This window comes from Lithobates pipiens, unplaced genomic scaffold (genome assembly GCF_037356315.1).
Source record: "Lithobates pipiens isolate NorthernLeopardFrog02 unplaced genomic scaffold, aLitPip1_a1.2 Scaffold_22, whole genome shotgun sequence".
Taxonomy (NCBI): Eukaryota; Metazoa; Chordata; class Amphibia; order Anura; family Ranidae; genus Lithobates; species Lithobates pipiens.
Genome location: NW_027507784.1, coordinates 295,443,271 through 295,457,520, shown reverse-complemented (window position 1 = coordinate 295,457,520; position 14,250 = coordinate 295,443,271). Strand labels below are relative to the sequence as shown.

General features: G+C 42.8%; 1 protein-coding gene across 1 annotated transcript in view; it reads right to left on the bottom strand.

The window, feature by feature from the left end:
- The window catches only part of USP31 (ubiquitin specific peptidase 31), a 165,119-nt gene that overhangs the window by 21,744 nt on the left and 129,125 nt on the right, over window positions 1-14,250 (bottom strand). Inside the window, exon 13 of the mRNA XM_077450182.1 lies at window positions 9,356-9,514. Coding sequence (XP_077306308.1) covers window positions 9,356-9,514 — 159 coding nt within the window. The remainder of the gene's footprint in view (window positions 1-9,355; window positions 9,515-14,250) is intronic.

The window sequence follows — 14,250 nt, the reverse complement described above, 5'->3', positions numbered from 1 at the left end:
TGTTTTATTTGTGATATTCTCTCATATACATGGCACTCCATGTTTGAAATGTTGTAGCGCTGCACTTTATTACCATGTTGCATTATAGGATTGGTCACCTTTATATTAGTGGCTTCACATCTGAATCGCTCACTGGGTTTTACTTAGAGCTACATAAAGCAAATCAGAGCTGGCCATATAATCCATGAAAATGGCAAGTCAAAATTTCTCCTAGCATAATCATACAGTACACAGGCAGCATATTAACATAATGAAAATACACCTCCTGCACAAAAACTTTTGGGCTAGGCTGTCAACGTGCATTTCAAACATGCTAAGGCACTTGGCTTGGATTTCTTTGGAGCCCCTTTTCTGGAATAACAGTGCCCTGCAACACACTGAGCCCTAGTGGACCCGCAATATTGAAAGGGTAATGTACTCTGTAATGCTGTCACTTATACTTAGTATGCAGTGGAATTATCAGCACTTTTGTTCATTGCTGGTGAACTTGCAAATGAATTGTATTTAATCTGTACATTACCTTTTGTGTTTTTTAATCTTGTAAATGGGTTTCCCCCTCCGCCACCACTGAATGATCTCCTTTGACCCTGATCGTGGTGCTTGGGGTTCTCATGATGTGTGTAGTAGATCATATATTTAACTGAAGAAACTTGTATAGATTGACTCAGAGGAAGAAGGTGTAACCTTTAAAAATGCGTTAACCAGTAAGGACCCTGCTGGGGTGCCCCTGGACTGTGGCGTGAACTGTGCTGTAGAGGCTACAAATGAGTAGCTTGATGAGCAATTTTAATTCACTTGTTTGCAAGTATACATTTTTAAATGATTGCTTTTAAAAAAAAATGTGGGATAATGCACTAGAGACTGGCGTGCTTTTATATGCGTTTTGTAGCATATTTATATAACACGGGATGTCCCCAAGCAATGAATACGAAGGAAGGTGGGCAACAACTAGGCACACAGAGGCCCAAACAACAGGTGTCAAAAACTCAGTTCAGAGTGCCGCTGCAAGAACCTTGTGGCCAAAAGCTGCATCCACCTGATAAAATGTTGAGAAAGTATGAGCAAAGACCAAGTGGTAGCCTTACACAGTTGGGCTACAGAAGCTTGGTGCCAAAAAGCCCAGTAAACACCTACAGTTCTAGTGGGATTAGCGGGTACGAGTGCAGGGTGTGTTTTTGCTCAAGAGCGTAGGCTCTTGAAATCAGGATTCTAATGCGCTGTGCAATAGTGGATTTTAAAGCAGGGTACCCCTCGTGAGGTCCCACGGATACAACAAACAGGGAAACCATTTTTTCTGGAGGGAGCTGTAGCTTTTCTCTAATGGCTCTGATGACATCCAGGCAATGTAGAGAGAATTCCTTTGGGTGCTCAGGCACAGAGCACAAGGATGGCAGAACTGAACTGGAACGCTGAAACCACCTTTGCAAGAAAATATGGTCATGGGCATAAGATAACCGTGTCTTTGTAAAGGAGAGACAATTTATAGGAAAGGGCTATAAGTTCAGAAACACATCTAACAGATGTGATGGCTACCAAAAAGTCCACTTTGTTGGTAATCTCTAGGGGAATATCCCTGGTTGGTTCAAATGGTAGTTTCTGCAAGTCAGAGAGAACCAAATGAAAATTCCAGAAAAGCACAGGGTGTTGCATGGTGGGCCAGATACGAGAAGCATCTTGAATAAAGAAATAGAAGGGCTTGGGCAATGCAGACACTTTCCCTTAGAGCAAAGTTCTGGTCAAAACTTGTTTGCACGAAGGACAGAATGTGGGGCACAGAGTAATCTCTGGGGCTGAATTGAGACAGGGGTGCCCAACCTTTTGAAGAGAGAGGGCCACCTAAGCGACTTGGTAACCGGTCGCAGGCCACAATGAGCGGAGCGGGTGTATGGCAGCCCACTTTACTCTATAGAGCCAACTTTATTTTTCTTTTTGCAGATCGGATTGGAGGTAGGCGTTTGTAAACGGACACAAATCCATTTACATCTTCTACTCCCTAGAGGTGAAGAGATGGTCCAATTAGATTGGACTGACCATGTGAAAGGGGCCTATGGCTCAGTGCAGGTAACCCCCAGGTGCACTGCTCTGCACCTGTGGATCAGTTTGAAAGCAGCCCAGTAACCGCTGCAGAACAGATATGTCCATATATACACTGTGATGCTAGTAATAAACTTACTATTAATAACAGTATTCTATTCCATCACAGAGCAGGAGACGTCAGAAGGCTCCGCGGGTCACATGTGGCCTCCGGGCCACTGGTTGGGCACCCCTGCTTTAAGACATGGGTTTCAACAACCATGACGTTAAAGAAAAGGACTATGAAACAGGATAGAATAGAGGACCTTGAGCCATTTGGGAAGGGGTCAGGGGCTGTCTTCAAAAATTCTGAGTAAGTTTGTCTACCAGGTTCTTCTGTGCCAATTGCATTTAGAATTACCCCTCTCCTCTCTTGCTGTATTTTTTTGGAGCAGACAAGACAGAATTCTCACTGGAGCGAAGATTCAGATCATCCTGAAATGAAACCAAGGGGGCCCTGGTCCCAGCAACAAACAGAGGTCGCTTGATCTAAATATGGAATCCCACATCTTTGACATACTGTATCAGACACATCTGGAAGAAGAGACTATTCCCCTAGGTCCAAGTGGTGGTGGCTCAGATAGTCTGCCTGCTAGTTGTGCACTTCTGGTTTGCTTTCGCCAAGGAAGCCAGGCATCTCAAAGTCCTTTTTGTTGGTTGATACATACCCAATTTGGTGGCATTGTTTGACTGTACTCAGATCCGGTGCCCTTTCAGAAGGGGAACCTAGTGCTGCAGGGATAACCTGAGTGCTTTGAACGCTAGGATTCTGATGGAAGTTGGCTTGAAATGTTACTCCTCAGCCTGACAGACTTGCACATGCTGTTAGAACTTTCCAGTTTAAGGGAAGGAAAAAAAGGACTTCCTCAGTATCAGAACTGGGATGGTGATCCACCAATAAAAATGTTTTTGCTTGGCTGGATAGGAGCATGGGTAAGTTTAAGGAAAGAGTCTGGTTTTTCCATGCCAAACAATGTTTATATTTTATCTGTCCATAAAATGGAAACACTTTGCAGCATTCTGCAGTTCTCTTTTACCCACAGAGGAGAGTCGAGATGGAAAAAGAGTCAAGGTTAACAATGCCAATGCAGACATAGCCAAGGAGCTTTTCAACATTAGTAAGCATGTTGCGTGAAGCTCTCTCCAATACAGTGACACTCGGGGGTAGAGAAATAAATTAAATATTTCTAATCTCCATTTTAGAAACACCAGGTACCTCAATAACTTAATAAAACATACATGGTCTACTTTTTATCCACCGAGCATGACTTGCATGCCTGGAAGCAGCTACTGCTTGCAAAGGTAAACCAATCTAAACCGAACGTTCTAAGACAATTTAGGGCCTTTTTTCCAGGTCGGGAGGGTGTGGATTTTGGTGTTTTGAAGATGTGCTGGGGTTAACATGGATTATTTATAATTTTTAATGTCAAAAATAAAACACAATCAAAATTAAATATAAAAAAAAAGAAAAAAAAAAGAAAAAATTAAAATAAAAGAAATGGAACCTTATGTTACTGTAGTGAAAACGATTAACACAACTTTAGCAATATAGAAAAAAACTGAACTTTCATCCTTTCTACATTACCAGAATGATAAAATAGAGCAGCTCAGCTATGAGGATAGATTAGTGCAGTGATGGCGAACCCTGGCACCCCAGATGATTTAGAACTACATTTCCCATGATGCTCAACTACACCGCAGAGTGCGTGATCTACACTCTGCAGTGTAGTTGAGCACCATGGGAAACGTAGTTCCAAAACATCTGGGGTGCCAAGGTTCGCCATCACTGGATTAGAGGAACTGAATGTATTCTCTCTTGAGAAGAGGAGATTAAGGGGGGATATGATCAACATGTACAGATACATAAGGGGTTCATATAGTGAACTTGGTGCCAAGTTATTAACTTTAAGGTCATCCCAGAGGACAAGGGGGCACACTTTACATCTAGAGGAAAAGAGATTTCATCTCCAAATATAGAAAGGTTTTTTTCACAATAAGAGCTGTGAAAGTGTAATAGCATCCCCTCAAGAGGTGTTTCTGGCCAGCTCAATAGATTGCTTTTATAAAAGGCCTGGATTCTTTCCTAAGTGCACACATATATATATATATATATATATAAATTCATACGCACGCAGTATCTCACAAAAGTGAGTACACCCCTCACATTTTTGTAAATATTTTATTATATATTTTCATGTGACAACACTGAAGAATACAATGCAAAATAGTGAGTGTACAGCTTGTATAACAGTGCAAGTTTGCTGTCCCCTCGAAACAACACATCCATTAATGTTTAAACTGTGAAAATGTCCAAATTGGGCCCAAAGTGTCAATATTTTGTGGGGCCACCATTATTTTCCAGCACTGCCTTAACCCTCTTGGGAATGAAGTTCACCAGAGCTTCACAGGTTGCCACCGGAGTCCTCTTCCACTGCTCCATGACGACATCACAGAGCCAGTGGATGTTGGAGACCTTACAGTCCTACACCTTGTGTTTGAGGATGCCCCACAGATGCTCAATAGGATTAGGTCAAGGGACATGCTTGGCCAGTCCATCACCTTTACCCTCAGCTTCTTTAGCAAGGCAGTGGTCATCTTGGAGGTGTATTTGGGTCGTTATGTTGGAATACTGCCCTGTGGCCCAATCTCCAAAGGGAGGGGATCATGCTCTGCTTCAGTATGTCACAGTACATGTTGGCATTCATGGTTCCCTCAATGAACTGTAGCTTCCCAGTGGCGGCAGAACTCATGCAGCCCCAGACCATGACACTCCCATCACCATGCTTGACTGTAGGCAAGACACACTTGTCTTTTTACTCACCTGGTTGCTGCCACACAAGCTCGACACCATTGGAACCAAATAAGTTTATCTGGGTCTCAGACCACAGGACATGGTTCCAGTAATCCATATCCTTAGTCCGCTTGTCTTTTGGGAGGACAGTCAAGCAGACCAATTTGATGCAGTGCGCAGTTGCACACTCACTACTTTACATTGTAGCAAAGTAATTTCTTCAACGGTTTGTCACATGAAAAAACATAATACACACACACACACACACACACACTAGGGGTGCAACGGATCAAAAAACGATCGGATCGTTCCTCGGATCAGAGTCACGGTTGGATCTCTTTTCGGATCAGCAAATAATTGAATTTGCAAAAACCTGTGAAAATTCCACCACCATATAGTCCCCACTGTAATATCCACATCATCTCCCCCACTAATGGACATCTCCCCCACTGTAATATTGGCCGAGTATGGGTGGGTACGGATGAGCATGGCTGGGTACGGTCGAGTATGGCAGAGTATGGCAGGGTATGGATGGATGTGACTGCAATTGTCACAGAGCAGCGCTGTGGGCACTACAGATCCAGCCCACAGCACTGCTTCCATCCGATCTCTCCCCTCCACTGTAAAGATCAGTACACAGAGGGGAGAGAGAAATGACCCTGGTTTGTTTACAAGTGATCGCTCCGTCATCCTTTCCTAAGGCCGAGGCAGCGGAGTGCTCCGCAGATCAGCGGGTGTGTCGATCCGAACAGGTTGACCCATTCGGATCACGGATCAGTGACAATCCGTTGCACCCCTAATATACAAACACAAACACACAATATAAATGGGTACTAACATTTATAGGTAAAGTTGATCCAGAGAATATCCGATTGCCTCTCGGGAGATCAACTGTGGGTACAGGATTGTGTATATGGGATTGTATGAATTTTTTTTTTTTGAACGAGATGGACTTTTTTGAACCTGAACTACTATGTAACTATGTAGATGGGATCTACAAAAATCTGAAACGAAGGTTACTAGTACATATGTTTACAGCAGTCCAATGACAAGCCATTCATATGCTTCTGTGTATAGAGAAATTCCATATAGTCTAGGTCCCATGCGAATACTCCTCATTGGCATTGCAAAGCATCATATACTGCATACATCTATGATCATTTCTGCAACGCGTGACATCCTATTTAGTGCAATTTTTCCTGTCAACATCTTGATCAGTAAAAGTTTTGGATTATAAATTCATACCCATTCCCATGCTACCACTTGCTGTAATATGGGTAAGAAATTTCATTAATAGAGGAAAACTGTCAAATTCAGACCTCATTTGAGAACAATGGCTGATTCTTAAAAAAACTAAAAACCGTGCTCATGTTTTAGCAGTACTGTACTACGAGCTGAAATTACCACACGCATTTCTGCTCCAGCACTTTAGCCAAAGTGCCCCAAGAAAATGCATAGACATGAGAGACATATGGGAAATTAGATGAGACTTCCAGCAAACCATCATAGTTGGAACTTAAAAGTACATGTGATCCCTTGCCTTGTTCAGGACAGCCAGAAAACTGACCACATTGGGAAGGATGTGCTTCTTCACCTAATGTGGTCAGTTTGAAATAGGCGCCTCTCCTCTCAGGACAGTGTTAGGTAATCCAGCTACAGCGTGGTAATGTTATACATTGTCTTATGCGTTACATCCAGAACAGACTTCCTCAGAGACTCAATATACCTGGCTTACCTGACACTGTCCTGAGAAGAGAGAGGTGCTGGAAAGAGGCAGTAGCCGGGGATTGATACATTTGTCTACTTTATGATAAGGAGATAAGTGTAATTTTGCAAAACCTAAATCTAAGTACTTTTAACCTAATTTTAATAAATTGTTATATGGCAGCGAAAACAATATGTCTGTTACCTTAAAGTAGAGTTATATGCAAAACTTTTTATCCCCCATTTTGGATAGAGTAAGGGAGGGTTATAACCAGACAATTTTTCTTCTGCCATCCGTGTCCCATTGTGGAGATTTACCTTCACTTCCTGTCCCATAGCCAAACAAGACAACGTTATACCTGCAAATTAAGATAACTCCTTAGGGGCCCCCCCAGGTCACCAGAACTCGTGTCCCCATTAGAAGATTTCCCCTCTGTTACTTTTCAGGGGACAACCCAATATTTGGGGTTTTCTTTTAATAACAGAAAATAGGACAACTAGAGAAGGTAAATCTCCTTAACGGGGGGCGGGGGGCACAGACAGCAATAGAAAATGACAGATGTTCTAATCCCTCTCCACTCTATCCAAAACTTACCTTTAGTTATACTTTAAAATGATTGCAAAGGTTTTGCACAGAGCGGCCCTGAACCGCTTCTTCTGGATCCCCCTTGCAGGGGCTCTCAGCTTCCCCTCCCTTCCAAGTGTCCATATACAAAGCCACATCCTATGGGGGCACTTATGCAGACATGATCCTAAGCTGGGCTGAATGAGTCTTAGGCACAACACTGGCTTGAGATCGGACTGAAGTATTTAATGGGGAGGGTCAGGTTTTTTTTTTAACCCTATAGAGAGAAGGCATTAAGGTAAAAAAAAAAAAAAAAAACCTTTAGCCTTTACAACCACTTTAATGTTTTCCTAAGGAGAGAGCTGTAATTATTGCTTACTATGGAGGAGAAGGTTTGGCGCCAGATGGAAAGGAGTGATTATAATAGAAGCTTTGGTGTGCAGATGGGGCTAATAATGACCTCCTACAACCTAGAGTTTCAACATCTCTGGTGAGGAGAGTGCACAAAATGTGTATAAGATCTGGAGCTCAATGTAACATTGCACATTGAAGATTTGGGTGAGTTTTGCACTGAAGCATTTTGACTTTTTATTTATGAACATCACAGACTATATAAGCATAAGCAATTCACGTGCAATACAATTTGAGACCATTCATTTTGAATGGGCTGAATCGCACAGGACCACACCAAAAGTAGTGAATGTACTACTTAAAAAAATGCACCGCAACCAGAATGCATGGTACTACCTGTGAATGCAAACGCACTGCATTTGGCATCTCATTGACACCCGCTGCAGATGGCAACTGCAGTGCGTTTTGAACGTGGTGCAGGAAATACCTGCGGAACGCAGGACCAGGAAATGCGCGCAGAACGCGAATGCAGGAAATCAGGAAATGCGCGCGTAACGCGAGTGCAGGAGTTTGGAGTCAAGAGGAAAGGAATTATTATAATCTGAGCTCTGGAGTGTTGATGAGGCTGATATTGAGCTCATAGCACCTTGTGGTCCAATATCTCTGACCAGCTTTTTGTGACACAGAGTGTCTGAAGTGCCACATACCACTGATTAAGGAGGAGATTGCACAAGATTTACGTAAGATTTAGGTCCCAACGTGTATGGTAACGCGGTTGCATATTGAAGATTTGAGAGAGTTTTGCACAAAGGCATTTTGAACTTTATTTGTGAATTATGACAGATATTAAAACCCATAAGTGGTAAACTTTTTAACGGATACTCATACAGGAGGTTTTAAGAAACTTTTTTTACTTTATTGGAATTGGTCTGTGTATTTTGTATGGTATAGTATGCTACTTTTTTTTTCCATTGTAATCGTTACAGATGGTTTAGTATCTGATTTATATTAGATAAGTGCTGTACATGTGCAACCGAAAGTGGTAAGGCATAAAAAAAAAAAATATATCCTCAAAAATAAATAAATATGGGGAGCAGACTCAAATTGACCACTTGGTCTTTTTTTTACGTCACTCTTCTAGATTAGTCTGTGAAGTACGAGTTGTGGCTGGGATTTTTTTGCTACAAGGGCTGTATAGCACTGGCAGGGCGACACATTGAAGATCTCAAGAAGGGTCGTGAAAATATAGATTTTACTACAAAGCCTTTAATGAGGGGGGCTGGGATAAACTTAAAGTGACCGTAAACCCGATTCATGAAAATTGACCTAAGCACATACATCTGTAGCGTTTTCTTATCGCTCTCCAAAGCCCCAAGTCCTGTGTCTTTCTGCTGCTCCGTTCTTCTGTTATCAGCATGATAACTTCTGACAAGTTCTTCGACAAACAAGATAAAACTGGCCTGAAATTTGTGTCGGATGGGTGCTATAGATTAGCAGAGAGCTGGTGTATTCACAGCACATTCCTTCCATCCTCTGCCTATGTGGAGTGGGGGTGTGTGCCTTTCCTCCAATCAGCTGTCACACAGTGTATGCCAAGGACTCCCCACCCAGTGCTGAACAGGAAGAAAAATAATCTCTACTAACACAATGTGCACTTTCTAAAGAAAATAGCAAGCTGAAGACAGCAGATATACATGTAAAACGTATGCAGGGAGATTTGTTTCATATCTGTGTATGATCTGAGGCTGTTCACTTTTCTGGGTATATGTGAGGGTTTACATCCACTTAAAAGGAAAACTACACCAAAAGTGAAAACATGGCTGCAGTTAACATTCCCTATTTTACATGAATTAAGCAGGAATAAAACATACCTGCCACAGAACTGTTAGCTGACCAGGATGGCACTGCTGCTCGTCGCTGATAGAAGAGGATATAAGCCGCTGGCTTGCACACTTCATCTTCTGCAAGTGCCTGCACTTCACTGTCATCAAAGCAGTACCACATGCCATCCACAGAGTTTTTACAGTAAGCTGAAACAAAAATGAGATGGTCAAACAATGAAAAAAACTTGAAGCTCTAGGCAAAAAGCAATAAACAACGCACATACATGTTTACTATTTTACCTGCAAAAAACCTGCAATTCTCTACACCCAATATAGTTGGTTATTTATGCACATTTTCAGCACTGCACAGCCAAACAAGTGACACTCTGAGTTCTTGATTAAAGTGGTTGTAAAGGTAAAAAGTTTTTAAAAAAATCTGCTTTCCCCAGCCCCCCTTACACACTTATCAGAACGATTTGTGCCTGTTTGCAGCAGCTCTTTCCTCTCTCTTCCCACAGAAGACTTGGCAGCAGCATGAACCATTAGCTCCTGTTGTTGTCAGTCAAAATCTGCGAGGAGAGAATGGAGGGTGGGGCCGAGCTACACATTCAAAATAACGCCCCCACAAGCAACCCTCCCTCAGGTAAGCGGCTTGCTATGGGGGAAACAGGAAAAGAGGAGGAGGCAACAGTGGCGGCAGAGGAACCCTGAAGTGGAGGTTTGGAGCTGCTCTGTGCAATACCATTGCACAGAGCAAGTATAAAATGTTTGTTGAACTATTGCAATCACTTTAAGCATCATATGATCAGGAATCAGGAATTGGATATGCAAAGTACTAATGTTGGGCCAAAAAAATGTAAGGTTTTTAACGCCCCGTGGAGTTCCGTTAGAAAGACGTTCCCTCGCTGTCATAGTGACAATGTTATTGGCCAACAGGAATTGATGGAAAACCTGCAATCAGCGAGGTATCGGCATAGAACCTGCTTTGAGCAAAGGGAGGTTTACGTGAAGGATGAAGTGAGTAAGTGTAATTCGTCTTAGCCTTTGGGGGCTGCTGGAGTTATTTTTTTATATTTTGCACATGTTAAAAATGCACCTTTTAGACTCAAAGGTTAAGACCCCCAAAATATTACATATTTTCTAAAAGCAGAAACCCTGCAGAATAAAATGGTAGCAGTTGCAACATTTTTTGTCAAGGGATATTTCTGCTGCTAGTCAAATCCATATTTTTAGTAGAAAATACACTCAAATTAATTTCAGTGCATTCAAAAACACAATATATTACCCATTTTCTTGTGTGCGCATTTGCATGGAGCATTCCATGTTTTTTTTGGGGTGGATTTATAAGCATTTAAGGTTTTGGAGTTTAGGAGCACGAAGAATAGGCCGCGAGGATTCTTTATCCTTTACAGAAAATAGGATTTTTATAAACAGCTTACCTGTAAAATCCTTTTCTTTGAGTACATCATACACCTTCAGGTGTTGACACTGGCACACCCAATACAGGAAGTTGACTCCCCTATATCCAGTACCACCTCAGTTTTTGTAGCCAAGCAATATAAGCAATATACTTAAACCCCATAAAAGAAGAGGGACGGGACCTGTGTCCTATGATGTAAAATCCCTTTCTTGGAGTACAGGTAAGCTGTTATAAAAACCCTATTTTCTTGATCGTAGATCATAGGAAACCTTCAGCATTTACTTAGTGGGACGTCCCATAGCAATGCTACTTGAGTTGAGGGAGACCCAACCCGTAGGGCACCCCCAGACCTTGAGGACTTATACTGCTGCCTGCACACTGCACCTGAAGGCGATATCCTCATTCCTTCTTATATCCACTTGGTAAACTTGTGAATGTATGGACCGAAGACCAAGTCGCAGCCTTGCAGATCTGAGCAAAGGTGACGCACTGCCCAAGAAGTACTAACCGCTCTTACCCTTTAAATCATGAGATTGAATTATAACTTGCCGAATCCACTTACAAACAGTGGATTTCGACGCTGCCTGTCCTTTTTTAGGACCCTCTGGCAGAATAAATAAGACATCAGTCTTACGAATCTGGATGAGGGCGCAACACCACTCTGTCCTCATGAATAATAAAACATGGCTCTTTACAAGACCGATCAGCCAATTTTGAAACCTTCCTTGCTGAGGATATAGCAACCAAAAATATCAGCTTCCTAGTTAGAAGGACTAAGGGAACATGCTGTAATGGTTCAAATGGCGGTTTTTGTACCACTGACAAAACTAAATTCAAGTCCCAAGGGGTTAAAAGGTGATTTAAATGGCGGATTAATCCACATCATCCCTTGCATAAAACCCCGGACAAAGAATGCGTAGCAAGAGGTCTTTGAAATAAAACCGATAAGGCTGAGACTTGGCCCTTAATAGTACTTCGGGCCAACTTCATCTCTACATCCAAATGTAGAAAGGCAAGGATTCTGCCTATAATATATCTCCGAAGGTAGGTGACAACCCTTGGATTCACACCACTAAATGTAAGCTTTCCAAACTCTAATATACAGCTCTGGAAACTGGTTTCCTTGCATTGATAAAAGTTGATATAACAGACCTGGAAAGCGCACGCTTCTTCAGAATGTGGGTTTCAATAGCCAAGCCGTTAAATTTAGCGTTCGTAAAGTAGGATGGAATATCGGCCCCTGTGATAGCAGGTCTGGTCTTAGTGGAAGAGGCCAAGGACCCTCCACTGCCATCTTTACAATCTCTGCGTACCATGACTTTCTGGGTCATGCTGGTGCTACCAGAATTACCGGCTTGCTTTCCAGCTTGATCCTGCAAAGAAGTCGAGGCAGCAACTGAAACGGGAGAAAAGCGTAAATCAGTGAAAACTGATCCCACGGAGTTACCAGCGCATCTGTTCCATATGCGAGTGGATCCCTTGTTCTGGACACAAAGTTAACCAACTTCATGTTGAATCTGGACGCTAGAAGATCTATGTCGGGAGTCCCCCATCTTTGGCAAAAAGCCCAAAACACTTCGGGGTGAAGAGACCATTTTCCTGGGAATAACTGCTGGTGACTTAGTCAGTCTGCCTGCCAATTTTCTACTCCCAGAATTAAAACTGCTGATAGGGATGGGACATTCTTTTCTGCCCAAGTTAGGATATGGTTCACCTCTCTTTGAGCTGAGAGACTTGGTGTCCCATTGGTGATTGATATAGGCCACAGCCGTGGCATTGTTGGATTGAATCCAGACTGGACAATTCTTTAACCTGAAGGTCCAGGTTTTCAGAGCCAGATACACTGCCTGAATCATTAGGATGTTGATGGGCATGGCTCTTTCGCGTTTTGACCACTGTCCCTGGACAGTCGTCTCCTCTAGTACCGCTCCCCAGCCTGAGAGTCTGGCATCTGTCGTTACTACTTTCCAGATTATTGGTCTGAAGGATTTCCCCTTCAGCAAATTCTGGCTTCATAACCACCAACTGAGGCTTTGAGACACTTTTGGGGACAGCTGCATTGGCAATTCCAAAGCATGGATTGTCTTGTTCTAAGCAGATAGGAATCTGTTTTGCAACAGTCTCGAATGGAACTGGGCATAGGGGACAGCTTTGAATAAAGCTACCATCTTTCCTAACAACCTCATGCAAAGGTGAATTGAAGGATTTGTTTTTGACCTGACCATCCGTACCAGCTCTTGTATGGAGCTGATGTTTGCTGGAGGCAAGAACACCCTTTTCTGGGCTGTATCTATGATCAGGTCTAAGTAATCCAGCCTTCTTACTGGTTTTAAGGAAGACTTCTCTAGGTTGAGGATCAAACCGAGACTTTCCAGGTAACTGGTTGTAATGCGTACGCTTTGCTTTAAGCGAGTCACTGACTGGTCTATTAACAACAGATAGTCTAGGTACGCCAACACTGTTATGCCCTGTGCCCTCAACCTGGCTAGAGGTGGTGGAGTGATGTCGATGAACGCCAGAAGTTCTCTGTCTTGTAGGATGGAAACCACTGACCTGATTGACTCCATTCGAAATTAGCAAATTTTTAGGAACCGATTTCGATTTTTTAGATCCAGAATGGGCCTGACATCTCCATTCAGTTTTGGTACCGTAAACAGGTTTGAATAGAAACCTGAATCTTGTTCTTCTGTGGGGATTTGTACGATTACCCCTTGAGTGAATAATCGGTCTAATGCTTGAAACAGGGATTGTCGTTTCCCTGGATCCTTTGGAACCCTTGATCTCAGAAAGGGAGATGGTGAAAACTCCCGAAACGCTAGTTTGTATGCTAGAGTGACTGTGGAGAGAGCCCATCTGTCCTGAGTTTCCCTCTGCCAGACTTCAGCGAAATGCAGAAGTCTTCCCCCCCACCTTGGTGAGGGGAAGACGCCTCTTCATGAAGAGGACTTAATATTCTGCTTTGTAGTCTTGCAGCTCCAGGTCTTCCTTTGAGCCTGACCCTGTGATTTTCCTCTGAAATCTGACGGTGGAATCCGTCGCCACTGCCTAGAGGCAGAGAAGATAAAGTCAGTTTAAATGAAGGAGGTTTATACTTTCTGACTGGCAAGATAGTACGTTTTCCACTGGAAATTGGATGTATTTATCCAAATCATCGCCAAATAGTCACTCCCCATGAAATGGGAAACTAGACAGTAGCTTTTTTGCAGGGTGCTTTGGCAGACCAACCCTTTAGCCATAGGATCCTAGCATGTGTACTAGCACAAGTGCAAGGCGAGACGCCTGGTGAATAGACTCCTTTATAGCATCTATGGCAAAACATAATGCTTTTGGTAAATCGGCCAACTCACTGGCCTGTTGTGCAGGGAGCTTCTTAAGGGCCTCTGTGAACTGGCCTTTTAAGGACCGACAGGTGCCTATAGCTGCAATTGCAGGCTGAGCAACAGTACCTGCTAAAGAAACTGAAGTTTAACAGGAATTCAAACTTTATCTGTTGGATCCTTTAGCATTTGTGCATGGTCCACTG